Source organism: Daphnia magna, linkage group LG7 (assembly GCF_020631705.1).
Source record: "Daphnia magna isolate NIES linkage group LG7, ASM2063170v1.1, whole genome shotgun sequence".
Lineage (NCBI taxonomy): Eukaryota > Metazoa > Arthropoda > Branchiopoda > Diplostraca > Daphniidae > Daphnia > Daphnia magna.
This window is the reverse complement of record NC_059188.1, coordinates 1,963,729-1,990,132: the sequence shown is the minus strand read 5'-3', so window position 1 is coordinate 1,990,132 and position 26,404 is coordinate 1,963,729. Positions and strand designations below refer to the sequence as shown.

Here is a 26,404-nt window from a genome sequence, read left to right as displayed (position 1 = left end):
TTCTTTCCAAATTACACTATTTTCAATTTTATTCCGATTTATTCTAACACTTAGAAAACATAATTGTAGAATTTATAATCGAAATAAAAAAATTATGCAGATTTTACTAATTTAATATTATAATTACACTAATCTATCCGATTTTATTTTTTTTATTTGCATTTTTACTTATAACCTCTGTTAACCAAATGCGCTGGCTGTCAGGCATACATTTCAGGTCAAGGTAAAATCGCCATGTGATAATTGTAATTTTTCTAATCAGGTTATTGGATTGAACAACCTTGTAGTGAAAAACTTCTTGTTTCAGAGCTATTAGGAGAAACCAGGATATTGGTCTGACAAGACAACGTATACCGAGTGTCAACCCAATATCGTCATCAAAGATGGTTGGCTGGCAGTAAGCTATTTTAGATCTCCATGAAAAGAAGGTATTTTGGTATGTAAGCTGAGACTGACGAGCTAAATCGAACCAAAGGCTGTGGGTCTCAAAAACACAAACTACAACACAACATTCTTTTAAAAGTATTGTGACCAGAATACAAAAGAGAACTCGAATAACTTGATGGCAAGGTAAAAAATGTAGCCGTAGGCTTCAAATCAAACCGCGGAAGGACATTAGACCTATAAATATAAAAAGGTTCCTACTAGCCTAGTTGCATGAGGTGTCTAACTGTCTATGTCACCAAATTAGAGCTTTAAATGGGTCTGGATAAAATACAATCGTATTCTGACCGCCTTTCGGCGAGATGGGTGCAAGTATACTTTAAAACATAGCGGAATGTACAATCCGCCACACACAAAAAAATGCATTCATTTCATTTGCGATTTTTGTGTTGAACAGTGTGGGACCCTGGGACGCAACAACTCAAATTAAGCTATAGTGTTAGCAATTCTTTTATTTTAAATGAATTCTTCCTCGTGCTCGTTTGCTCGGGGTAATAATAGTAAAACTCGTGTTGAGCAGGACCATTTATTAAAAACCATGTACTGGTAATGTCCAGTTTTATCGTTGTGTCGAATGATTCTAATATCAGTATTTTTTTCGAGGAAAGTGAAAAAATGGATTGAATAGAAATAGATGTCTGGATTAATCAAGAAAATAACGTTTGTTTAACGGTCACGCCTATTTCCCCCCGGCAGCCGGGGGGCGCTAACGTCAAATTTGTCTATTTCCCCCCGGCAGCCGGGGGGCGCTAACATCAAAATATGCTATTGACCACCGGCCGGCTAATATGGCAAATCATGCACTCAGAAATGCACCGATGAATACAAATTACAAAAAAAACGTGCATAATTTTAGGCTCGCTGAATTGAGAAGCGGCTTCCGTTTGAGAATACCTGGTAGAATAAAAATAGATATAAATTAGGTACCATCATCATCCTGTGTTCCACAAACCTTAGGATTGTTCCTAGGATGCCACTCGTTTTACTTATTTACTGGCATTGGCAGGTACAAAAAAAATCGAGTCAAATAAAAACGATATTTAGTTCCATTCCGGACAAATCAATGTGTATTTCTAGATCACACGGAATAGGTCCACTACTACGAAATCATTTGCTTTCCGACAATTGGGTGCTTGCAAACGACTACGGTATCCATCAACGGAAGGCGGATTTCTAGGTAGGGGGGAATCGCCGGTGCTGCTTGTTTGTAGTAACCCCACATCCCTCAGGAGAATTACGGGAAGGATTCATGATTCATCGGTAGGGCAGAGGAAGATGTAACAAATGACCTTCGTGCACCCAAAATGATTATTTTTAAGTAAACACTTGATGCTTGTTGAAAAAGCTAAAACAATCGATAAAGATTTCTTTTGTTGGGTTTCTATTTTTCAGGTTTACTCAGCATGTGATAAAAGAAACAAACGCTTGTCACGTATCAATGGGTGGAACCACGCACTTGCCGGGATGATTTGCCTTCGTTTGCCAAATTGCCATCGGGTGCAGAACACAGAAAATGTCCGCCATGCAATCCAGGGATGCAGATGTATTATACAACTGGTACCTGCCCTTTCTGTCCCTCCGGAAGCATTTCGGACGGAGTACGGCCCTGTCGATCATGTCCACCATATACAGCACCCAATACAGGATTCCAATTTATCTGGTGGAGTGCTCTTCCTGGAGTTATGTCTTCACGCTGCATGAGTCTAGAAGGTTAATTCTTTTTTTTCGGATTCGCAACAAGGATTTTTCTGTATTGCTTTCTTTACCTACGTTGCCTTTTGTTTCCAAATCCCTTAAGCAGTTCATTTCTAAAAAATGTAATAAAATATATGAAACTGAACAAGTTTCCAGCAATTGAATCATACCTTATGAACTTACCTTAAGAACACAGACATCCGAAGGGGTCTTTAATTCTGAACGGCACCTTTTGAAAAGACACCAACTTCTCGCAAACGACAATGGTATCCATCAAAGGAAGGCGGATACGTAGGTAAGGGGGAAACGCCGGTGCTGCTTGTTTGCAGTTACCCCACAATCCTCAGGAGAATTACGGGAAGGATCACGAAGAAAATGACGGAACCTTTAGAAGAGAAGGAAACCAATGAGAATCCAGGAAGGAAGAACAGAGGAAACTTTATAAGTACGAGCAAAATATTTTTTTCTTCAATAGAGTTTCATTACTTACGCAACAATGTCGATCTTGAGTGCTCTTACAAAGTCGAAGACTTTTGATAGTCATTCTGATATTGTCGAGTTGATCAAAGGGCTAGAGCAGGAAAATGTCTATCTACGTCGCGATAGAACAGAATCTATCGCTTCCTACAACAAAAACCCAAAGAATAAGCATAAACTGGATCTTAATTTGGAATACAAAAGGGTCCAGTACATTTGTCCGCATTTCGGGTGCTACGAATCCCGTGCGAAAAAAGGGTTAAGGCTGAAACAAAATGTAATGGCCAGTGGTTGCCCAGTGCAGATTCAATTTGCTTACGACGTTGACGAGCTGAAATTTAAGATAACGAGCTTAAATTTGGAACATCAGAATCATCCGATATCTGAAGAGCATGTCAAAACCTACGCCAGGAAAAAGTTAGTTAATAATTTCTTCTTTTCTGTACTAAAATAATTTTCTTACCTCGACATTTGATTGCAGACACATGCCACCTGAGGCTCTAACTTTTGCAAAAGATTCACTGGCATCCGGTGCTCAACCAACGAAAGTACGAATGATGCTGCAGGAGAAGTTTGGCACGCATCTCATCAGCAAAGACCTAATAAATATAAAGCAGTCATTAACAGGTAAGAATAACGTGAAAATATAGCATGTATCGATCACGCAGTTTACATTCTTCATCGATTTAAAAGGGAAGTCAGAAGACGAATGGAAGGACACCGTGAAGTTTCTAGAAGTTCTTCACAAAGATGAAAATAATGTCGTAAACGTTCTGCATGATCCTGATGGGGAAGTCGCTGCTATTTTTGTCCAAATGGAGAGGCAGCGCAAGTTGTACGAAAAATATGGGAAATTGCTCCAATTAGACGGAACTTACAGGACAACACAAGCAGGTTTCGCCCTTTACCATTTACTCATAGAAGACAACAATGGCTCTGGACAACCAGTAGCGTTGTTTTTCCTAAAGGAAGAGAAGGCGGAAGCCATTTCCGCATGTCTGAAAATATTTGCCGAGGTAAAATACAAATTTTAATGAATTTTTCTAATGTGGTAACAAATTTTTTTTTACGGTAGAACAACGACGTCTCCGTGACCAAGGTAACGATTACCGATAAGGACTGCGCCGAGATCTCCGCTTTACAACAGCATTTTACGGATGCAAAGCACATTCTTTGCCAATTCCACGTTTTGAAGGCTGTTGATACCTATTTGAAGAAAACCAAAAATGGCGAACGCCTTCAAAAAATCACGAAATTAGAAATCCTTAAGAAATTCCGTCTTACCATGTATGCTGAAACGCAAGCAGTTTTTGACGAGAATAGGGCATACCTAATTGATAAAAGTAACTAAACATTTAAATAACATTTGCACTTTATTTGACAACAATTTACCTGTAGGCCACGGAATAATTGCATCCTATTTTGAGGACAATTGGTTCAACATCTCCGAAAAGTGGACCAATCTTGGCCGCCATGATTTGTGTACGCTGGGGAACAATACGACCAATCGCCTAGAACGGTAAAAAATAAAATTAATTACTAAAACATACTTATATCTAATTACAATTTCCGACAACAGTTTTCACCACACAATCAAAGAGGTTTTCCAGAAGTCAAGGAGATTTGACAAAGTTCTCACGGGCCTGATCGACATTGTCCTAATCCGACTAAGTGACAGGCAACTTAAGCAAAGGATTCAAGAACTTCGATTTGCGGTACAGGAAAAACATCCAGCTGTGAGTAAATTTGCTGATTCCATCTCGCCTTTCGCCTGGAACTTGTTAAATAAGGAAATGAAGATTATGCAAAAGAATTACGACTTCGTACATGATCAGGTAAGCCAATTACAATTGTAATTAAGTTAACCAATGAAACAATAATGAAATTGAAATGCTATCAGGATTCATCAACTTACCATATTTCGTCGCGGAACACTACATACAAGTTGAAAGTTGACTTAAGTGGTTGCAGTTGCTCATTTTTTATGCAATTCGGGCTACCTTGCCGCCACATTATTCATTTTCACGTTGAACGGAAAACTGAAATTCCAGCAGGAGCCTTTTCGCATCACTGGAGAAATCGTTGCCTAGAGGTAGATTATAAAATTTTCGTTATTTTCCAAAGAAATAATAAAAATTATCTTTATCTTATTACTTACTTCTCTTTAGGATGACGCAATTCTTACCCCTAGCGTTACGTCTCCTACTAGGGTACAAACGTATAAAAGACGCATAATGCCTAAAACGGAGAGAGAACAGTTCAACATGGCTTCGGATCTTTTCAGGAAAATGGCCAACACGCTCAGTTCTTTGACGGAATCTGATTTCCAAGATAAACTGCAGCTCTTCATTAACATCCATGCCTTAATCAAGACGAATAAGCCTGTTAGGCTGGTACAGCAGGCGAATGACACCCAAAACAATCATTTGGCTCCAAACAGTTGTGCCGATTCAAGCGAAATTGAATCAACTACACAGGCTTCGTCTTCTCTGCTCCTCCATGCTTCTACTGATGCACCTCCTGCAACTGATGAAAAGGTAAAATAAATTTACTTTGGGCATACAATTCATTAACCAGTTTGAATTATAAGATTTTACCTCATCAATGGTCGTCACTCCGACTTCCAGCGGCAGTAAAGAAGAGAGGTCGACCAAAGGAAAATAAAGGCTATTTTCAATCGTTTCATAAACAACTGAAGAAAGCTCGCGTTGAGCCTGTTAGCTCGGTGGTGCAAGAGTTGTTGGACGAAGAAGATGCCATACGACAAGAAGAGGAAAACTTAAATGCTTCGTCGGATGACCGTCCAGCTTTGATCGATGATATTGACAATCGATCATCACCACCGATCAGCCCGGCTGAAGATTCTTCAATTATATGTGTGGAGCCTGTTGGGGTAGCTATAAATCATAATTCAATTAACATTAAGGTATTGAAATAACAAAAATTTTATCACCCTATAACATGCAGGCACATGAGCCTGTTAAACGTAGACAAAAGTTGGGTGATGAACCCATGCTGTTTTTGGATAAGCTTGAACCACTTACCAATATGAGCCAGTTAACATCAGGACAAATAAACCAGGCACAAGTTCTTCTAAAGCAGCAATACCCAACCATTGGTGGGTTGTTTTGCTGTACCAATGGAGCCTCTCTCGATTTCCCAAAAGCAACTGGAGAGCAATGGCTTCAAATTGTCCATAATGGGAAGGATCACTGGGTTCTTGTCACAAAGGGGTTTGGTGATTCTGAATATGTTTCACTATACGATAGTCTGACTGGAAAAAACTGGCACAATGAGCACATACTCAGCTGCATGTCTAGCCTTTCTAAAACACCTGGAAAGGAAATGAGATATGTAATTAAGTCAGTTCAGCGTCAAAGCAACTCTTTTGATTGTGGAATATTTGCCATTGCCTTTGCTGTTAGTTTGGCTAATGGCCAAGATCCCACTACAGTAACGTATGACCCAAAGAAGCTGCGACCACATCTCATGAGTTGCTTTGAATCTGGAGTACTTACATCATTTCCATGCACCATGAAACGTACCACCAGGATTCATGTGGATGAAATAAGAAAGATTTCTGTATTCTGCCACTGCAGAAGAACTGCACACACTCAATCATCAGAAAACTGGGAAATGATTGAGTGTGTAAACTGCCTAGATTGGTTCCATAGAATGTGCGATGAATATCCAGTTGATACTGAGATACCATGGTTGTGTAGAAATTGCAAATAAATAACTTGATGTGATTCAGAATATAACAATTGTAACATACCTTTATTATAATGTTTTTTTGTTTCAGACGTCAACACTTTCGCAGAGCCAGGGCGAAAAATAAACAGCAACTTTTTACAGGGCCCCAGGCTGCCGGGGGGAAATAGACAATTTAGACCGTAGCGCCCCCCGGCTGCCGGGGGGAAATAGATTTTACCTTGTTTAACGCGTCTAAACTAGTGTAAACGCCATCTGCTGGTGCACATACAAACTGCATTGGGAGTTGCAAAAGGACGATTTTTGTCAAAAACTTAGACGAATCAAGAAAATAGGCAAGCAAATAAGAATAATAATAACATTTAACATTATTGAAGGTCAATTTGGGTAATGATATTTTGCGTCTTATTGTTTTCTATCTTGTAGACGTAAGTACACCATGTACTTTGAACGCGGAGCGTGGAATGGTATGTCGTGGAAATAACCATGGAAATGGTAGGAAGGGCCGAAGGGGGCCAAATCGCCTAAAGCATTGCCATACATACACCATGCAATGCTTAATGACAAACATGGAAGTTGTTTTGTGAATGTATTTCTTTAAAGTCAATGTCAATGCATATATCGTTGTTCGTTGTCAACGCATTCCACGATAATCCTGCCAGAGGCAATTTCCATTTCAATAAATCTCGCACCTCCACGTTGATTTCGCGATATACCGTTCCGCGTTCCAAGTACGCAGAGTGCCCAATATCGTCCTATCGGCAGATGCAGAAGCTGTGTTGTTCGTGGGGAAGCAAATAATTACTTAACATAATTTCATGAACGAAAAGCATTAAAAAATATTTGCCTGGCCAGGTGGTCCTGGAAGGTTGTTTTTCTTCAACTTAAGTCATTCCAACTTAAAAGGTAGTGATTATCCGAGTGTCCACGTCAGTTTCAGTCTGTAAAACTGTCTTAAGTGTTATACTATCTTTCAAATAATTTACTTCTTTGTCGTAACCCGAACGTTTTTTCATTGAAGTACGTAGTTCAACATGTCAAATAATGATAACGAGTCAGATGTGGAATATTCTGAAACTGAGGAATGTGGTTATGATGATTATTACAATCCTTGTAATGATGCAGATAATGAAACCATGAACCAAAAAAAATGTGATCCAGAACATTTTGAATTTGAGTGTCTAACAGTAGATCAGGTTGGAAATATTTTGATTAGTGTTATTTTGAAAATTAATTTAATGTTTTGTTGTTTTCCTTTACAGGTTGACAGATTACTTAATGAACTGGTTGAAACTTTAAGCAGTAGGCTTAGATTAACACCATCACTTTCAAAGTTACTTTTACACTCTCATAATTGGGCCCTAGATTCCGTCATTAGAATGTATCTAGAAGACTCTTCTCAACTGTTAGTCCAATCTAAACTTAAACCAGAAAAACCTCCTGTGGTGAAAACCCTGTCAAAAACTCTAGTTTGCCCCATATGTATTATGATGCTACCCAAAGACGTCTTTTGTGGGATTGGATGCAGCCATCTCTTTTGCAAGGGATGTTGGAATACCTATCTTGAAACTCAGGTCATGCATGGTGTATCTACAGGTATATACTGTTGCTTTAAGACAAATATGTATAATAATAACTTTGAAAATTTTTAAATTTATAGCAACTGAATGTATGGGTTGTTCTGTTATGGCAACAGAAGATTTCGTTTTGCCTTTATTAGCCACGCCTCAATTGAAAGAACGTTACGTTCGTCATGCCTTCTCCGACTATGTCAGATCCCATCCTGAACTGAGGTTCTGTCCAGGCCCGAATTGCAACATAATAATTAGGGCAAAAGAAAATAAAAGCAAGCGGATAGTTTGCAATTCTTGCAAGACGACGTTCTGGTACTTTCCTTTGAGCCTTCTACTTCATAAATTTTGCTATAAATTCAATGTTATTTTTAGCTTTCGATGCGGGAGCGATTATCACGCACCAACCGATTGTGAAACTATTCGACACTGGTTGACCAAATGCGCAGATGACAGCGAAACGGCCAACTACATCTCTGCTCATACTAAAGTGAGTATAGCTTTTCTGGTGACTAGAAGCTTTTTAAATCTTTTGCATTCATATCATTAGGTTTGCCCAAAGTGCCAAATTTGTATAGAAAAAAATGGAGGATGTAACCACATGCAGTGTTACGGATGTAAACATGACTTCTGCTGGATGTGTCTTGGTGACTGGAAGACCCATGGATCAGAATATTACCGTTGTTCACGCTACGAGGAGAATCCGAATGTAGCCAACGAGTCTTCACACGCAAGGGCCAAAGAAGCCTTGAAAAAATATCTCCATTATTTCGAAAGAGTAAGTGATTTGATGTAATTCAGTTTAGTGGTAATTTCTAGTAATATGTTTCCGGACACGTTTAAATCCAAAGTGGGAGAACCATGCCAAGAGTTTGCGATTGGAGGAGCAAACTTTGCAACGCATTCGTGAACGCATTCAGTGTAAGGTGATGACTGGCACGGATGGTACTTGGATTGACTGGCAGTGTTTATTGGATGCTGCCTCTTTGCTAGCACGTTGTAGATATACGCTGCAGTATACTTACCCGTACGCCTATTATATGGACGCGGGACCCCGTAAAGAATTGGTAAGTAGCTTCAGAACCATCAGCCTTCTGGGAAAAAAAACGGTAATAAAGAATTGTGTGTCTGCTAGTTTGAGTATCAACAGGCTCAGCTGGAAGCTGAAATAGAAAACCTGTCGTGGAAGGTAGAGCGTGCAGAAACCACCGATCGAGGCGATCTGGGCATTCAAATGGACGTTTGCGAAAAACGCCGTACCACACTTTTGCAAGATTTTCTGGAATCGTGAAGTTTTCTGTAAATCTAAAAAAGGAGAAGGCATGGAAAATTTACCAGCAAACTTGTAACTACGATCGCCAGATAATTTTTTTTAATTAAATTATATTTTTTTTTTGCCTGTAGCTTTATCGAAAAGTCGAAATTGCGATGTGTACTGTCATTTTGATCCTTTTTTCGTTCTGCTCATTTAAAAATTTTGTCCTCATCTATTTCGTTTCGATTTGTATGGCGTTTCCCCGTTTAGGTTTTTTTTTTTCTTTTTTTTTGGTTTTTTGTTTCATCTTTCCGTAGCAAATTATTAAACTGATTAAATAAATAACATTATCGATGAAAATTTTAACACTGTATTGCGTAAATTTGATTGTGGGTTTGTTTTGTGAGACACAATATATAAATAATTCGCACATGAAATTAGGAGCTGATTTTTCATAAAGCTTTTATTCTTGTCAAACAATGATTAATGTTTGTGTTATTGTGTCTAATGGGGTGCCAGGAAAATGAGTTATTCAAACTGGCTTCTGTAACGAGCTGTAGTGGCTTGGCGCCAGGTGTCTGGATGGTTGTCATCGTTTAGTGCGTGGTCTGAAAAACGACAACAAAAATGGATAAATGTGTGACTTCTTTCATCTAAATTAGTTTCATTAAGTTAAATAAGCGACTGCGCAATCAACTATTACCATTGAAATTGTGTTGTTTTAAAATGGGTCTCGACTTTGACATCCGTGAATTCCTTAATCACATCCGAGCAACTAAGCCGCCATACGAATGCCCCGCGAAAGACTGTGGTAAAATCTACAAAAGTTTCGCGGGCATTCAATTCCATTTATTCAATTACAATCATGAAAACCCTGGTAGCTCGTTGCCTTCAACAGAATCACCTCAGCAGGCTTTGAGTTATGCCGAAGCACAAAAAATTGTTGAACTTGAAATTGATAGCAAGCTTCAAAGGATAAACATTTTTGATGCCATAAATTTTGTGGACAAAGAGGACTATGAGAATGAAGTTCCTGTAAAAAATGAAGAGACCCAAATTCAGGATTTCCCCAAAACACCAACCAATAAAATTCACACACCAAAACATCTTCAGAAGAAAACTCCAAAGCCTGTTGAACCAGTGGTACGCAAAGAGGAAAAGGTTTCTCCTCCAAAACTTCCAGAGGCATCTTTTTCAATTATTGAATCGTGGAGCCAGCCAGATGCCCCAGAACGCCCAAAATCTTATTATCGTTTTATTGAAAAATCACCTGATGAAATGGAAGATGAAATTGAATTTGATATGGATGAAGATGATTTTACGTGGTTGGAGTTAATCAATAAACAGAGAAGATTTGAAAATCTTTCAGAAGTAAACCCAGAATCATTTGAGTTGCTCATGGATCGTCTGGAAAAAGAATCTTACTTTCAGATGCAAAGTTCTGGGAAAGATCAAGGTTTGTGCCTATAGTTTTCTTTAGCATTTTTATGGCATATTTCTTAAAGCAAATGAAATAAATCAGGTCCACCGATCGACGAAGACGCTGAATGTTGCATATGCATGGACGGTGAATGCCAAAACAGTAACGTGATCCTCTTCTGTGATATGTGCAACCTTGCTGTCCATCAAGAATGCTATGGGGTACCATACATTCCCGAAGGCCAATGGTTGTGTCGAAGATGTTTGCAGTCGCCTTCACGAGCAGTTGACTGCGCTCTGTGTCCAAATCGAGGCGGTGCTTTCAAACAAACGGACGATAACCGATGGGCTCACGTTGTCTGTGCTTTGTGGATACCAGAAGTCTGCTTTGCTAACACAGTAATACAATTCCAGTTTATTATTATTTTTGTCTTATAGCAGACTTACGCATTAGCTTGTTAACCGTCTAGGTCTTTCTCGAACCCATCGACAGCATTCAGAACATTCCTGCCGCTCGATGGAAATTGACTTGTTACATATGTAAGCAACGAGGAGCAGGCGCATGTATTCAATGCCACAGAGCCAACTGCTATACTGCTTTCCATGTCACTTGCGCGCAACAAGTACTGTGATTGTAATAACTGCAACATCTATTGAAAATTTCATCCTTTATTTACAATAGGCTGGGTTACATATGAAAATTGATACGGCTAAAGATTCTCCGAGCACTGGCCCCAATATCAGCATTCGTAAAGCGGCTTACTGCGACGCCCATACTCCTGCCGATTCCGATTCAAAACCATTAGTCGGTGATCATGGAATAGGCGAAGCTATCCGTAAAGCGCAGTCGAAAGCCGCTTTCCGCGAAAAAATGCGTAAGGCTCGTAAAATCTTGGCTGAAAAACGCTCCGCTGCACCTATCATTTCCATCCCTACCATACCTCCGGAACGCGTCCAGGAAATCGCTTCTGCCGTACCACAAATTCAAGGGAAAATCAGGTATAAAAACTTCGCAGCCTAAATTTGTCGATGATTCTCGGAATCATCGTTGTTGTTTTTTTATAGGTTTATTCAGCGTTTGATCGCCTACTGGACTCTGAAGCGGCAATCCAGGAATGGAGTGCCTCTGCTACGTCGTCTGCAAACCAGCCATCCTTCCCGAAGACCAGCCTCATCGGCGGCAACGGGGTCCGCCTCCGGGTCAGGATTGGGCAATGATCCTCTTATTCAGCATGATGATCTTTTGGGGCAATTGCGTTATTTTCAGCGACTTCGACAGGATTTGGAACGAGCTCGGCTTTTATGCGAGTTGATTCGCAAAAGAGAAAAGACAAAGAGGGAGCTGATGCGGATCAAAGAAAAAGAACTGGAACTTCAAATTTACCCATTGCAGTACCTAATGCGACGAGTGTTACAGACTCTCAAGGAGCGTGACACGAATGATATTTTCGCTGACCCCGTTGATATCAGCCAAGTTCCAGATTATCTCGATTTCATCCAACAGCCCATGGATTTCTCTACGATGCAAAGCAAGTTAGACGCCGGCCAGTATCCAACGCTTGAAGCGTTTGAAAAAGATTTCAACCTGATGATTCACAATTGCACTGTCTATAATGCCCAACACACTATGTATTACAAACAGGCGATCAAGCTCAAAGAAGGTGCTCAAGTGCTTTTCAAACAATTGCGAAGAGATTTGGAAACCTTAGTTATTAGCAATAGCAGCAGCGATACTACCAATAATATTATCCAGCCACAGCAATCGTTAGAAATAAGCCAACCCGAAATCAAAGTGGAAGAAATTGACAAGTACGTCTCTGAAAAGTACCGCGAAAGTGATACACTGGAACAACAGCTTTCAAAGCTTGAAGATTTCTTGCGCAAAGCTCAGCAAATGCCATCGGGACCACTCAAAGTGAAGCGGATCCGGATATTGAGAAACGAACTGGCCAAAGTTCGTAGGAAATTATCCTTGCAAGCTGGTGGTAGAGCGGCAGCTACCCGGAGCAGCAGTACCAGTCCTTCAAAATCACGACCTGAAAATGAAACACGTGGTGAAGCAAGCAGTGACTCGGATTCAAGTAGCAATAGTAGCAGCGAGAGTAGCAGCAGCAGTAGCAGTACTACTAGCAAAAGCAGTAGCGATTCCAGCATTGCTGGCCCTCAAGTGAAGGCTTCCCCACGAGCCGTAATCGCTGCCCGCCAACTCAAGATAGATCACTTTATCACCCGAGCATCCAAGACCGATTCGGATGAAAAGAATACGCCATCTGTTACGAACAAGAATCGTTTGGTAGCCAAAGTCATGAAAAGGAATATCACTCCAGTGTCCGCACCTGTAGCATCCACTCCGGTTGCCGTTACGGTAGTTCCAGCAGCAGCAACAGCAGCAGCAGCAACGCCAGTAACACCGGAATTAGAGACCATTGCTGCCCCAGTGCCAGTTACTCCCGTCAAGGTTAATTCCGTGAATCCCCAACAGCTGACCGGTTCTCCGTCAGGTGTTAATAGACGGACCGCTGTACTTTTCACGAAGAAAGCGGCGGCTGCAGCGGCTTTTAAGAAACCAGAGCCGTCCGGGAGTAGCTCTCCACCTCGACGGCCGGTTGGCAGACCCCGAAAAGTTTCAGAAAATAGTTCCAGCCAACCAGGACCGAGTGGCAGTAGCTTAAGTGTGTCGACTAATCTTTTTGTGGCCGCTGCAGCTGCCACGACAGATCTAAACAAAAGGAAGAAACAGAAGCATCCGGAGAGTGACAAGCTATTCGCTTCAGTTCAGCAGCCTGGAGCTATTCACCTTCCAAATATCGAAAGTGAAAGCTTTAAAGTATATCGAACGAACAGGTTGGATGACGAAGAGGATTCGCATCGAGGATCTAGTGAATCATCCGGGAGTGAAGGAAGTAGCAGTGGAAGCAGCACCAGTAGCGATTCCGATTCCGGTGATGAGTCTGATCACCAATCAAGTGATGAAAGTTCGTCCTCTCCGCCCCGACATCGTCACAATTCTGCCTCCCTCTTGCCTTGTAATTTAATTCCATTGCAGCCTCTCGATCTCGTTTGGGCCAAATGTCGTGGCTATCCTTGGTATCCAGCTCTGGTAAGGAACACTATTAAGAAATTGTTACTGATTTGGGGTGGTTTTTTTTTTAACAAATGACAATTAAATTAGATTGTCGACCCATCCTGGCCCAGGAGTGGCTATGTGCACAATGGAGTTCCGATCGCAATTCCGCCTGATGATGTTCTCATAATGGGAACCGGTATCCAACCTCCAGCCTTTCTAGTTCTCTTCTTCGATGCCAAACGGACATGGTCAGCATATTATACTTTCTTTTAAACTAAGGCATTATTTTCTAATGAGTTGTTTTGTGCTAATAGGCAGTGGTTACCAAGAGATAAACTGGAACCACTAGGAGTGGATCCTGATCGCGACAAAGCAAAATTGATTGAATCTAAGAAGCAAACAGAACGCAAAGCTGTTAAAAAAGCTTTTGAAGAAGCAATTTTGCACCAGTGCAGAGTTGCTGGGCAAAGTAGCGCCCTCTCCGAAGATTCCGATTCGAGTCACTGAAAGTTAATTTCCCATTTTAAACCTCATATTCTTGTTTCGATTTCCCATCGCGCTTGCTTAATTCATAGTGAATATTCAGACGTACTACGTGTTCTCATTGATGCAAACTCATTTTTAAGTAAAACAAAACAAAAATGAAACAGATGATTCGGTTGTATCGTATTCATTTCGAGAATGTTCTATCTGGATTTTGATGTTGTTCCGAAGTACGGCGCATTTGATTGTCCAGACTTGCCCGTTTTCGTTTAATCAGCCTGAACTAGTTTTGACGGTTCTCGAACACAAAAACATCGGCGGCAACTGTGTTTTTTTTACAACAGGGCCATGTTAACCACCGTATCATTCAAAGAAATTCAGCTGCGTACGTGACAATACTCATTGCAATGGCATGGTTGTTTACCGGGATGTTTTATTTCGTTCGTTGCCAGTCGTGTGCACAGATAACATTCCTGTGTGATACGGGACCGCCTATTTCCGGTCGAACGTGTGTAGCAGTGTGTCTCATTGGTGGACGTCAATGCCACCTGCGCATGTGCGTAGTTTCCAGAAACCCGTAGTGTAGTGACGTCATCGAGTCGGTTCTCCGGCTTGGTTTTGACGTCACAATGTCCTACCAGAATCATAAGATAACGCAAATCGGTCAACTTTCCAGTTTTTATTTTTCAGCCAATGATTCAGCGAAAAAACAACATACTGACAAATAAAACCAAAACGGCGAATAATTTTGTTTGAATTCTTATGCACATGAACTACGATTTAACGTTCTACTTCAAATGAAGCGTTAGAAATTACGTTAACGAAATAAAAGGGATGGGATGTAAACATGGCCGTTGGATGTGAGCGCTTGTTATCAGTTTGCATTAATCAGTTTGACGTTCGAGTTTTTTATCGCTTGCGCACGATGTTGACGGCATTACATTGACATCAGTATGTGATGGACGTATTTTCTAGCAATAGCCCCCATGGTTACAATTTCACTTGGCTCATTTGCATTTGTTGCTGGACGATCAATTTTTGTTGTTGTCCAGTATTCTGCCTCGAACTAGTTCCAGCCAATAGTGGTATAGGTGGCTTTGGTTTTCCCCAGCCCAAATAACCCTTTTCTTTCGTTGGGGATTTCCCCCGACAATGACGTCATTGCAGGCTCCGTACCAACCGCCACCACGTCGACTCACCCGACGATTGCACCACGTCCGGAGGGGCGGAGCTACGCTGTTTTTTTTGTTTTTTTCAGTCCTGAGTTTGTCCTGAGCTGATGCGTATAATAGCGCAGCGCGATTCATGATTTCATCATTCGTTTTAGCAACTCCAGCGACAGAAGACAGAGCCAAGGCGAACAGTGCAGTACGTGCTTGCGAATACCGAGTTCCATATACAACAGTGAAAGTTAATTTCCCTGTATATTCGACATACCCATCAGCAAATAGCCGTTCGCGGTATGTCTTTTTTTGATTCCGAATTCTTCGAGATAACCAGTGGGAAACTTGACGGTCAACTATTGGATTACAATCATCCACCATTAATGAGTGGTGACATTCTACCATTCACCGACAACTACGACTACTATCCAGAACACTTGGAAGTGGCGGAAACTTCTATGGATCTTGAGGTATTGTTTAGCATTCGACTCCACAAAGAAAAAAGACTAGAACAATGTACTTATTTTTATTATTTTTCTGTTTAAAGCAGGCTATGATCGAGTCAAACATCGGAAGCGTAGCAGATTACTTATCACACTCGGCCGCTTATCAGCCACAACCGGCGGTTAAACGTGAGATAGCTCATTTGCAAGAGGATGAAGACAGCCATTGTTTGCCTAGCACGTTAACCGATGCAAATGATTATTCGTCGGTCATAGTGCCCAGCCCTTACGGCACGGCCGTGTCCAGTCCTGCAGGTCGTTCCACAACAAGCAGCTCGGCATCGACAAGTCGTCGGTTCAAATCGGGCGGCAAAAATGTCAGCAAAGATAGCGAAGAATACAAACGCCGAAGGACGCTCAACAACATCGCCGTGAAAAAGTCGAGAGAGAAGGCAAAAGCTGAGTCACGCATGGTCGCTCAACGTGTCACGGTCCTGTCAGCAGATAAGGAAAGACTAGAAAGACGCGTAGAGCAGCTTTCTAAAGAGATCCAGTTCCTGCACGGGCTCTTCTCTAAATTTAATGACATTCCCGAGCCCATTAAACTCCAAGTCACCAATGTTTTCGCCCGAATTCAGAGCCATCCCAGATAACCCAACACGAGCATTCTCATCCAATCAAACACCCACTTAATAATAATATAATAATTTAATCAAAGAAAACAAAATTCACCATTGTGTGCCACGAAACCGTTCGTATTCGATTGTTGTATATAGCTGAAATTCTTGCTAGTTTCTTGTTGTTAATGTAATATTTTTTGAATGGTGTTCAACACTCGACGTTTTTTGACGTGGTTGAACTTCTCAGATTTACTTACATTTAGCCATGTTTTTTGACCGATTTATTTTCAAATAAAAATGACACGAAACAACCCACATGCGATCTATGGATTCACCAATCGTTTTGTACATCATAGAATTCCTGCATCCTTTGTACTCTTCCAAGATGCAAAAGATTAACAATACAACGAATATGTATTTTACTTGTTTTTTTTTTTCAAAGTTCGATTGTGGGGGGAGCGTGAACCAGAGAAATGCAGAAAAAACCGAGCGAATATTTTTTGCTTACTAGGAGAATTAAAGAAGAAATTAAAGTAAGAAAAATACATATATATCAGGCTGTTGCAACGGATACCATTTGAAGTCTTCGCTTTTTTTTTTTTTTATCTTTCTTGATTTACTTTTTTTTTTTTTTTTTTGTGGGTGAGGAAAAAAACCCACTCGTTTCACCGCATTTTTGTGTGGTTTTTTTGCTTATTTTTCTCGATGACTCATACCATTCTTTCTTTCTCAAAAGCTACTCTGAAAACGTGTCAGTTACACTATCTAAAGGGCTTTTAAAAATTACTATTAGATTAAATTGTGAACTAATATCTTCATATATCTATACAATAGGATAGAACTACATCTGCTATGTAATGACTACTGTCGATTATGAACATTTTGCCGCATGAAATTTGGATTAATCTACTCTTGTTGTATAGAACTCTCCGCGGAATGGAAAGTTTTTGAAAATTTGTGGGATGGACAGGGAGAAAAACTGTAAATTGAATGAAGTAGGGCAATTATGTCGTTGACGGAAGATTGTTGGGCGCTGTAGTCCTATCGGGATTGCATGCAGCTTGGGTGGCTTCTGCTGGCAATCGAGACGGATTTGCTATAATGTCGGTTGTTTTACTTAAGTTCCGAAGCGAGTTGAACACCACTGGGGAACGCGGGATGAAAAATAATTAACAAACATTTAATTCAATGACATAGTAAAATAAAATTACCTGGACGTAGGGCAATCAAAGAACAATACTGGTCTACCCAATTTAAAACATTTTGCCAGAGATCTTCGTAAGTAGCGGCGGAAAGGGCCGTGCTATAGGACTCGAGGAGGGGCTGTATCAAAATGGAAAACTGAAAAATATTAGGTCAAGGAAAATAAAACTTCTTTCGCTTGTATGGAAATATGCTAGACAATTTTTGACTAAAAGGATACAATCCAGAATTTCCAATTCTGCAATGTTCGAACTCGAACCCAATCGTCGAACATTTCTCTCATTCGGTTATTACGCTGACGAGAGACGGGAGCACCATTTGCAGGTAGGAGCGCTTGGCAACCGCTGGAAAAACCAAAATACAATTGATTTAAATTAAATACAGCGTAGATATAACAGACAACCTAATGGCCGCATTGAGCGTTTCAATGTTTTGTTTCAGTTGATCCATTTCTTCTTGTTGCTGTTGCCGCTCCTGGCGAAGTTGACGGATGAATTCGGCCCCACGGTGGAGCATTGCAGCCTTGCTGACATCACTGGATTTACCATGGCTAGAAGCGGATGAACCACTACCATTCCCCGATCCGCTTGTTGCACCTCCGCCCGGTAGTAAAGACTGCAACGTATCAAAGCCATTTTTGATGTTGCAGCGGCGTTTTTGCTCGGCGTTAATGTGACACACTCGACGGTGCTCCTGTTAACAATGAACAAAGCTATTTCAGCTTGTAAAATACAACGTTTTGCAAACGTACCCTGTACTGGGTGCGTTCGCCATCACTACTTCTGCTCCTTGAGGTATTTTGGTTTATTAGGTCTTCTACCATCGGCACATTCGGGGAAGGCTCTTGCTTATAAGGGCGACTGTCGTTGGAATACTCAAGATTTACAGTTGTAGGCAACAAGGTCAATGGCTTTTCCAATTTTGTGGTCGTAGTATCAGGGTTTTGAAGAGGAAAGATGATGGGTATCCTGTTTGTAAAACCTTTTTTGAAACAAACGAGAAGTGTGCAGAATAAATTATTTTGCCTACCGTGTCGCTGACGAATCAGCAGTTAACACCAAGGTGGTTGATGGTGTCCCTATTTGATTGGGGCTTGTCAATAGGTGAGCCAACAAAGCGCTATTGTCAGGAAGAATGGTACGAGGTACAACAGTAGCAGGGGTCGAAACCGCCGCTGTAGGCACAGGCATGATAGGTTGTAGGTCAGAGCTAGAACGAAGACGACCAACACCGCGACTGCTTCGTGGCAGGCCGGCCTCTTGCGCGCTGGCCGAATTGCTTAGCAAACGAGCTGGGCTGCTACTACTGCTCGAACTGCCATTCGGTTTAGTACGATTAGCTCGACTGGATCCAATAGAAGGCTGGCTAGCACTAAGTGACGTGGTTGCTGCATGTGGAAAAATGGCCGCAGATCCATTTCCAGGCGTATTGGGTCCCGAACCGCTTCTCGACCTACTCCGTTGTTTTCCTTGCTATAATGGGGAAAAGAACCTTTAGCACTGACTAGGATAGGAAAGATAAACAATTATTTGTTCCTACAAACTGTGCTGTTGGTACGACGAATCCATGCTCACTGCCTCCACTATTTTGCCGTTGGAAAGCTCCCGAATGAGACGCTGCATTTTCATATCTTCCAGAGGCCGTGAATCCATCGGTCGATTGGACAAGCTGCGGCTGTTGTTGAAGTTGGTGGGACGATCCTAGGGATGGGGCGTTGGATTCAAACACCGAATTCTATGCAGAGAGGATTAACCATGTGTAAGCTGGACATGAATCACTGTGAAAAGAATATTACCTGTGACGATGGCACAACCATCGTTCTAGGATGACTAAATGCTGATTCGTTGACGAGCGGCTGTTGTTGAAGTTGCTCTTGTGATTGCTGATGATACTGTGGCAATGGCCGCGTATTCTGATGGTTTGTCAAATGTCGATGGCTGTTGCCGAGCTGCGGATTTGATAAATATGAAGAACTGGACTGATCCATTTGAAAATAATTGAGCAAAGGCTGTGGAGAGGATGCCGTAACGACTATCGCAGCGGCACTGACTGGAGTGGTGGAAGTTGAGGCACAATAAGGCGAATTTTCATGCAATTGAAAATCGTTGCGACGATGGGTAAGTTGATCAGACGTCCGTCCAGCTATGCTGTCTTCGACAGCGACGATTTCTTCTTCAACTGGCGGTAACCGACCAGAAAGCAAATCTAAAAAGAGTTGAATAATTTGTTTTGTTCCATAGAAGTCACTAAGGCGTGAGCTTAACAAACCATGCAACGGTTCAAAAGTATCCATGAAATCATCTAGGTTGGGTTGTAACTGAATCAGTCCAGGTTGAATAAAATCGGCCAGACCAGCTCCTTTAGCTGGAATGAAAAGAGTAAAAAACGAATGAATATAAATGGTACGTTTTTAAAATGATTTAATACCGATTTCTCTTGGGTTGGGGAAAGGAAAAGGCTGGTTAGACGATAGGCTTGAAAAGAGCGTATCAGAGAAGTCCATGAACATGTCATCATCTAGAGCGAGGGATCCAGTCCCTGAGTTAAAACTGCAATTGCTACGTGGAGCAAACCAATCTAGGTGATCCAGTTCCCCGCACATGTTCTTGTGTGAAAAATATTTTTCAGCATTTTATCTACAAACGCTCATAACGTGGTGTGTCTTACGATGTCATTGAGATCCTTGGAAGCACGACCCATCATCTGGTTCTTGAAAAAGATTCGCCACTTTTTGTACTCGGCTGTGACGGTTGCTAACCGACGCTTCCAATATTTCCCCTCAAGGACAACTGCCTGGAAAATTAAACGTAAGGCTTAAAACAAAATGTAAAAAAAAAAAAATTACTATAATACACTTTACCTCGGGCTTGTTGTGCTGATCAACTTCCAGCGGAGAAGCGAACTGGCATACAGCTGTGTTCCTTCTTTCAATAACTATTAAAAAGAAGAGTTTACAATACACGGAAATTTCCAGATCAATTATAAAAAAATGGTACATTGCATGTGCCAGCAACGCCAAATCAAGTTGTTGAGACGAATTTTATCCTTCCATTGTAGGCGTAGTCCTTTGAAGTTCTTCCATCGCGGAGAAGTAAGCTTTGAACTGTACACGTAATACAGATGATTCAGTGTGAATGTTATTCTAAAAAAAATAAGCTATGGGGCTGACCAACCTATAGGCCAGGGTCATACACTGGAACAGCTTGGTGAGACTTTGATCTATGGTAACAGCTGGGATCATGAAATCCTCTACAGCCTGCATGGGAAGATCCTCACATGAGAATGTTGCTCCAATTACATTCTTCTGAATCCAGTTTCCAGAATCTTTTGTGAAACCTTGTATAAAATAAATTTTGATCACAGTTGTTAGCAAAATAAAAGTTCTTAAGTTCAATTAAATTATACCTGGTGAAATGGTTTCAGTTCTTTTAGGTCTTATTATGCTTGTCACTGAACAGGATCCTTGATTACTGCAAGAACCAGCAAGGTCCCCAGCTGCATTCATGCTGCTTACTGAGACTGCTCCAACAAGAACGGCTGAATCTTCAGCATCTTCAGGTACAGGAATAGCCAACTCATCATCATCATCGTCCCTTCCTTCAGCTTCAAAATCTGAGACCATGAAATGTCCCGAGTGGATGATCTCTTTAGATTTCTTCCGAAGTTGTTGTGGTTGACCATCCTGGCACAGTTGTTGCTGCTGCCCGGCGTGCAACGGAGAAGCCTGTCTTGATTGACTCTGAGTGTTCTGAGTCGTTGGAGAATTACCGCCTGTCATTTTTTCGTGCTTTGTTTGGTCACTGCAGGCACCAACAGACCCTTAGAGATGAACACAACAACAACAGAATTTTTTCCAACTCAAAGTCCACTTTTGTTAACAGAAAGGCCTAAAATACAAGGCATGCTAAATATTTCCCAACCCATTGAACTGGACTGGAGGCCATTAGTCTCTGATCAACGAAGTTTTGATAAAACACTAAAATGAGTTCGTCGTTAACTTTTGTTAACTACTACAGAAAAGCAAAGCACTCTGCGCCATCTTGTATCGGTTTCGATTTTCAACGAGGACACCGCAGCTCGCCGCATAAGGCAAAAGTGCACGGGCACACTATCTTACCAGCTCCGAAGTCTGAACAGAATTTAACCCAACAGCAAAACTCTCCGACGAGAATAGATGAAGAAAGGCACAAGTAAAGTTCTATAGATTTCATATCAGATCGCAGATAAAGAACACGCCTTTCCAATAAGCTAATCCACCACTGGAAAAGAGTATATACTAGTCTCAAGGAAACCCTTATCACTAAGTGCAAATAAGCGAATTTTGAAAGGCCTGTTAAATTAAGACGTTTCACTTATTCGCTTGGGAAATAATGGCCAAATACCTGTCCGAGTGTCTATGTTGAGTTTTTAACATCTTTTTACACCCAAGATCTAAAGGGAAAACTTGAGATAAAATGAAAATTTTAGATTTGGCCTTTGGTAGATTTCCATAAACATTGTTGCTAGCCTATAATACTGGGCTGAGACACGAGAAGTTGTAGATTTCGAAACAATCTAATGACAGTAACACTCTTAATGGCTGTTAATTATCAACTGTGATTGTTATGCAGATTCCAAAGCGCCTTTCAGACATCCCATGTAAACGCCGGGATTCTGGAAAACGGGTAAAAAAATGTCATGTATCGTCACAAATCTTAATAATATTCCCTTAATACAAGTATAGTCTTGTTTTAAAGGAGGCTGAATTGTTTCTTGGTAAATGTGTCGTTTTCACATGTGGTACGAGTCATGAGGTTGAATTTGTAATCAAGTTCATATAAAGAAAAGTCTCCTGTAGGGTCCAGAATGATCAAAATACTTTTTAAAGAGTGTTAATTAAGTGGTTTAGTTTCTCGACAAGTTCGTCCCTTTTTTTAGTAAGCAGGGCTTCGGCGTCAACGAATTGAGCTTTATTTATTTTCCCACTAACTAGTCGTTCCACTAGCTGAGCATGGGTGCTCTGAAAATCTCTGTAAGCTCTGAAAAATGAACCAAGATACCAATCAATATTCCGGCGGGATCTTAGAAAAAGCCAAATTACTTGTCCTGTTTTTGAAGCTCAGTCACACGGTCGTTAAGCTGAGGGGATTCTGATTTGAGACTACTTGGTAGATCCAAAATTTGAGCTCGTAGATCGCTTGTGATATTTTTTGCTGCTGCCTGGAAAAAAAATTTGTTATACGGAATGGAACGATAATGCCGCGTATACGAGAAATACAATACTCTTACTTGAAAAGCATTGATATCCCGCGAGCTTTTAAGTTTTGCCACTTGTGTTTCAAATGCTTGAAACAATGTAGATCTCTTGAGGTAATGGTTACGAATATGTTCAACCATAACTGCTGCTCGTGACCGATTGTCACAAGTTTCATCCTGTCATTTGAATAGTTTTAATTATGCCTGTATCAATACTTCAATCTTAGATCGAAATTCATCTACAGGAATTTGAATTTCTTTAGTGAGAAACATGCAGCGAAAGAAGAATGCATAATACGTCGAGCCTAAGAGGAAAACCGTTAAATTAATAATCATTAATTAAAAGAATATGGATCTACAAATAATGTGTACAGCGCTTCAAGTGCGTTTATGTCAAACCAAAGATATCCATCTACACAACAGTCGTGCATATCAATCACATGGATAAATCTGTTGACGAACAATGGAGCGAGCAGGGTGAAAGGTGAAAGATGAATTGGATGCTGCAATATCCATGCTGTTTGTTTATGCTCTCAAACCTTGGTGATCGAAAAGTCCAATCGCGCATAGATGATGAAAGTGAGGAACAAAAGGAAAAATGCTAGAACGCACAAGAATGGCTCTTGAAGCATGACGATCCGCGAAAACGTGTAACGTAACTGAAAATGCAAGACCCATGAATACATTAGTAAATGTAATTATCTAAAGGTACGTTAAAAAAAAATACTTTGAAAGGTTGAATGTGGTTCTCTACGAGGTTCTTGGCAGCAATTTCCACAACCGGGCGGCCCTTGACATCAAGGTACGTAAAATGCAACGAATCTGGTAATCGAGTAACAGCATAAGGTGTCTCAACTTCAATGTTAGAAGCCCCTTCAGGGAGAATGATGCGAACAAGAGCATCATCGACAACCATGTGATCGAAAGATGTGAGAAATAAGATCCATTTGTAGAACAAATTCGTCGCCTGCATAGAAACGAATGCAATAAAATGAATGATAAGCATTGTAGGCTAAGACGTATAAAAATTTGAGTTTCACCGGAATTGAACAAGTTAGCGAAGCTGGGTAGATTGTAGCCGACCACATAATGAGTCTTCCATCCACCGAACAATGGGAACCTCGGGCGGAGTTCTAACGAAACATCACCATCATCCTCCTGTCTCAAGTTTGACGTGGAAATATTTCCGATTTCGTCGCGATAATACACGTCTGCGGCTAATTCAGGCAATACCGTCTGCAAGATTGATGCATTAGATAGATAGAAACGAATAACAAATAGACAATCCATTTTACTTTGAAAGATTTGACGCTAGAGACCCCACTTTGCTCTCTTTGATACTCAAATCGAGAAAATGAACCTTTGAGCTTGGCTCCACCATGGTAAACATCCAAAGTTTCCTCAACAGCAATGTTACCCCAGTGAGACACTTCTATATGTCTGAGCAGATGACCAACACTCAAGAATGGAGTGTTATTCTCATAATGAATAATAATGCCCTCCTAAGTAAATCATATAATTACTTAAACAACAGGAAAAGCAGAATATAAATTTTATCTTACCTCTGACAATGGAGCAACATTTTCATAAGGTCCATAAGTAATGGTTGAATCACTTTGAGAGGAAGGCTTAACCTTGGTGTAGCTTTCGACAGTGGATGAGCTTAGTAGGACTTTGGTAGTTTGTGTTGTAACTTTGTATGGTGTGTAGATGTAAGCATTACCCCTGTACTGAACTAACTGTTTTTCTTTCTGAGTAATTTCTTTTGGATGAGGTGAAAGATGATGAGTGAATACTGTGCCAACAAGAACCTAAACAGTCAATTTACAAACACACAAACCACTGAACATATCTAATCTCAACTACAACACAAAAAATTGTCAGTATAAAATGATCACATACTTTGACAATTTGACCAGGTTCAAGAGAACTGCTTAGGGTGATTTTGTATGTCAGAATTCCTTTAACAGTGGAAAACTCTGTTTTCAGCTCACCTGACGACTCCTTTCCATCTGCAAGCTAATGGAATTTTTCTTGAATTTATTAATTGTGTGATTGTGATTTTTTAAAAATTACCTGGGCTTTGAAGTATGATAGTTTCTCCTGAGCTTTGGGATCGATAGGAAAACTAAAGCTTTTGACAGATGATTTGCCCGTGTTTGACAAAGTCAGGCGGTGGGTGATTTTGACAAGTTGACTGGTAAGGTCGATGGTCCGCTCGGCATTTTTTATTAGTATATCCTCACTGGTTGCGGTGCAAAACCCAGTTAGCGTTACGAAAAGGCAGATCAAATAAACTTTAATTCGAAATCCCATAATGACCAGACGTCTTGACTTCTACGTAAAATATTGCCGAAATGAATGATACCGGCTCGGCAATGACGTGTGCAGAGAACTTGTTAGTCTGTTAGACGACAGCTTGCTCTTTCTGATTGGGCCCGACAACCGGCCGCGGTTGCCGATACAACAGAACTCTCGGTATGATTTGCGCACATAAGGTTAATTTTCCAGGTTTTTGTCGTGTTCTTTGTCCAATTTCTAAAATCGTTTGTTTGTTTTTACTTCGAGCAAGTCTGACAGGAGTTTTATTATTTTTTCATTGCCCTGGTTCTGTTATAAACTTTAGGATTTAGGGATCCATATTCCAGAACCAGAATATCCTGATTGTGGACAATTTATCCCAATGTCTGTTAAACATCCAAGTGGTGTTTACCATGCTTACATTACTTAGATTTTTCCCTATGCTGGGTTATAACCAACGTGGAAATCCTGTACTTAATATATGGAACTACTTGACAACTTGAGCAATGAGTAGAGCACCGACAAAGTCATAGAGAGGATGGTTCGCCAGCTTTAGTAAATATTCCGACAAGCCTTCGAGGCGACTTTGTTGGAGGATGGGGAAGTCACGTGTTATCTGACTCTTCCCTTTTTGCCTGTGGAAGTGCTGCCACCTCACAGGAAAATTTTAACTTTTTCTATTATTATTCCTTTATACTATAGACCAAGATCGGATGCGAGTTGCCAGGCTGAATTCCGACCTGCGGTATTTGTCCTCCGGGCCCTATAGGAGGAAATGAAAAATAATATATTTAATTAAGTTGTAGTTAGTTTTATTACAAAATCTTTGGAATCGTGACTATACCTCTGTGCTGATATAATACAAAAATTTTATCTCCAAAAAAGCTGTTATTTTCCAGGAAACTTTTGAAAGGTACTTGTTTACATTTTTACAATGTACCGTAGCAGACGTTAAGTGATTGACTGTGACTAGTGACTGTAGTGTCAAACTGTTTTCGTTTTTATGTCATGAGTAGTGTAGTTTGTGATGTCGGTAATGAGTTATTTGACACAATTAGTCTTTTTAAGTTATCTGATTATGCTAAAGGACTTATCATAAGGAAACAGAAATTTACTTAGAAAAACGTCTGCTTCTTGTTCTACAGTTGTAATACGGGGAGGGGGTGTTGTGGAAAGGTAAACAAGTACCTTTCAAAAAGTTTCCTGGAAAAATAACAGCTTTTTGGAGATCAAATTTTTGTATTATATCAGCACAGAGGTATAGTACACGATTCCAAAAGATTTTGTAATAAAACTAACTACAACTAATTAAATATA

At 40.6% G+C, this 26,404-nt stretch overlaps 7 protein-coding genes and 1 long non-coding RNA gene across 9 annotated transcripts; 6 read left to right on the top strand and 2 right to left on the bottom strand.

Moving 5' to 3' along the window:
* Positions 1-254: 254 nt before the first annotated feature.
* Positions 255-2,284, top strand: LOC123474427. Its single transcript, XR_006649265.1, has 2 exons — positions 255-1,450; positions 1,522-2,284. It is a non-coding gene; the product is annotated as an uncharacterized LOC123474427 (long non-coding RNA).
* A 2,934-nt stretch (positions 2,285-5,218) lies between these two features.
* Positions 5,219-6,373, top strand: LOC123474425. Its single transcript, XM_045176583.1, has one exon. The coding sequence runs from the start codon at positions 5,578-5,580 to the stop codon at positions 6,349-6,351; it is 774 nt and encodes a 257-aa protein (XP_045032518.1). The 5' UTR covers positions 5,219-5,577; the 3' UTR covers positions 6,352-6,373.
* Positions 6,374-6,856: 483 nt separating this feature from the next.
* Positions 6,857-9,590, top strand: LOC116935105 (potential E3 ubiquitin-protein ligase ariadne-2). The gene is made up of 8 exons (XM_032942481.2): positions 6,857-7,233; positions 7,349-7,523; positions 7,590-7,923; positions 7,988-8,213; positions 8,274-8,388; positions 8,449-8,676; positions 8,750-8,965; positions 9,034-9,590. Exons 2-8 carry the CDS (start codon positions 7,362-7,364, stop codon positions 9,187-9,189), a joined length of 1,437 nt encoding a protein of 478 aa, XP_032798372.2. The 5' UTR covers positions 6,857-7,233; positions 7,349-7,361; the 3' UTR covers positions 9,190-9,590.
* Positions 9,591-9,713: 123 nt separating this feature from the next.
* LOC116935104 (bromodomain-containing protein 1) lies at positions 9,714-14,290 on the top strand. Its single transcript, XM_045176578.1, has 7 exons — positions 9,714-10,609; positions 10,676-10,971; positions 11,043-11,195; positions 11,255-11,571; positions 11,638-13,672; positions 13,745-13,887; positions 13,954-14,290. Exons 1-7 carry the CDS (start codon positions 9,880-9,882, stop codon positions 14,144-14,146), a joined length of 3,867 nt encoding a protein of 1,288 aa, XP_045032513.1. The 5' UTR covers positions 9,714-9,879; the 3' UTR covers positions 14,147-14,290.
* Positions 14,291-15,421: 1,131 nt separating this feature from the next.
* Positions 15,422-16,770, top strand: LOC116927451 (CCAAT/enhancer-binding protein alpha). 2 transcript variants are annotated; one of them, XM_032934486.2, is made up of 2 exons: positions 15,422-15,755; positions 15,836-16,770. In XM_032934486.2, the coding sequence occupies exons 1-2, from the start codon at positions 15,585-15,587 to the stop codon at positions 16,379-16,381; spliced, it is 717 nt and encodes a 238-aa protein (XP_032790377.1). In that variant the 5' UTR covers positions 15,422-15,584; the 3' UTR covers positions 16,382-16,770. The 2 variants fall into 2 exon arrangements, with proteins under 2 accessions (XP_032790377.1, XP_032790376.1); XM_032934485.2 differs by having other exon boundaries at positions 15,833-16,770.
* On the bottom strand, positions 16,613-21,560 carry LOC116927450 (MLX-interacting protein). Its single transcript, XM_045176579.1, has 15 exons — positions 20,957-21,560; positions 20,725-20,887; positions 20,548-20,654; positions 20,412-20,485; positions 20,219-20,344; positions 19,979-20,156; positions 19,820-19,915; positions 19,347-19,756; positions 19,091-19,285; positions 18,581-19,023; positions 18,303-18,519; positions 17,955-18,244; positions 17,772-17,895; positions 17,560-17,689; positions 16,613-17,492 (listed from the first exon to the last, which is right to left on the bottom strand). The coding sequence occupies exons 1-15, from the start codon at positions 21,327-21,329 to the stop codon at positions 17,353-17,355; spliced, it is 3,066 nt and encodes a 1,021-aa protein (XP_045032514.1). The 5' UTR covers positions 21,330-21,560; the 3' UTR covers positions 16,613-17,352.
* LOC123474426 lies at positions 21,533-23,332 on the top strand. The gene is made up of 3 exons (XM_045176584.1): positions 21,533-21,741; positions 22,162-22,215; positions 23,050-23,332. The coding sequence occupies exons 1-3, from the start codon at positions 21,533-21,535 to the stop codon at positions 23,093-23,095; spliced, it is 309 nt and encodes a 102-aa protein (XP_045032519.1). The 3' UTR covers positions 23,096-23,332.
* On the bottom strand, positions 22,341-25,220 carry LOC116927448 (dolichyl-diphosphooligosaccharide--protein glycosyltransferase subunit 1). The gene is given in 11 exon segments (XM_045176580.1): positions 22,341-22,569; positions 22,632-22,750; positions 22,820-22,963; positions 23,326-23,445; positions 23,514-23,711; positions 23,713-23,753; positions 23,827-24,022; positions 24,082-24,288; positions 24,349-24,597; positions 24,689-24,805; positions 24,863-25,220. Coding segments are annotated over 11 exon segments (1,788 nt in total). The 5' UTR covers positions 25,103-25,220; the 3' UTR covers positions 22,341-22,412.
* Positions 25,221-26,404: the final 1,184 nt, after the last annotated feature.

Excerpts from the sequence above, each read along its gene's own strand:
- LOC116935105 (XM_032942481.2), top strand. The coding sequence starts at position 7,362 with ATGTCAAATAATGATAACGAGTCAGATGTGGAATATTCTGAAACTGAG. Across the intron at positions 8,677-8,749 it reads ATCTCCATTATTTCGAAAGA|TGGGAGAACCATGCCAAGAG; the intron begins GTAAGTGATTTG and ends TTAAATCCAAAG. Across the intron at positions 8,966-9,033 it reads CGGGACCCCGTAAAGAATTG|TTTGAGTATCAACAGGCTCA; the intron begins GTAAGTAGCTTC and ends TGTGTCTGCTAG.
- LOC123474425 (XM_045176583.1), top strand. The coding sequence starts at position 5,578 with ATGCAGGCACATGAGCCTGTTAAACGTAGACAAAAGTTGGGTGATGAA.
- LOC116927450 (XM_045176579.1), bottom strand. The coding sequence starts at position 21,329 with ATGACAGGCGGTAATTCTCCAACGACTCAGAACACTCAGAGTCAATCA. Across the intron at positions 19,757-19,819 it reads TACTTTTGAACCGTTGCATG|ATTTGCTTTCTGGTCGGTTA; the intron begins GTTTGTTAAGCT and ends AACTCTTTTTAG. Across the intron at positions 18,245-18,302 it reads GCGAACGCACCCAGTACAGG|GAGCACCGTCGAGTGTGTCA; the intron begins GTACGTTTGCAA and ends CATTGTTAACAG.
- LOC123474426 (XM_045176584.1), top strand. The coding sequence starts at position 21,533 with ATGAGTTCGTCGTTAACTTTTGTTAACTACTACAGAAAAGCAAAGCAC. Across the intron at positions 21,742-22,161 it reads ATAGATGAAGAAAGGCACAA|ATTCCAAAGCGCCTTTCAGA; the intron begins GTAAAGTTCTAT and ends ATTGTTATGCAG. Across the intron at positions 22,216-23,049 it reads GCCGGGATTCTGGAAAACGG|TGAGAAACATGCAGCGAAAG; the intron begins GTAAAAAAATGT and ends GAATTTCTTTAG.
- LOC116927451 (XM_032934485.2), top strand. The coding sequence starts at position 15,585 with ATGTCTTTTTTTGATTCCGAATTCTTCGAGATAACCAGTGGGAAACTT. Across the intron at positions 15,756-15,832 it reads AAACTTCTATGGATCTTGAG|CAGGCTATGATCGAGTCAAA; the intron begins GTATTGTTTAGC and ends TTCTGTTTAAAG.
- LOC116935104 (XM_045176578.1), top strand. The coding sequence starts at position 9,880 with ATGGGTCTCGACTTTGACATCCGTGAATTCCTTAATCACATCCGAGCA. Across the intron at positions 10,610-10,675 it reads AAGTTCTGGGAAAGATCAAG|GTCCACCGATCGACGAAGAC; the intron begins GTTTGTGCCTAT and ends GAAATAAATCAG. Across the intron at positions 11,196-11,254 it reads ATGTCACTTGCGCGCAACAA|GCTGGGTTACATATGAAAAT; the intron begins GTACTGTGATTG and ends TATTTACAATAG.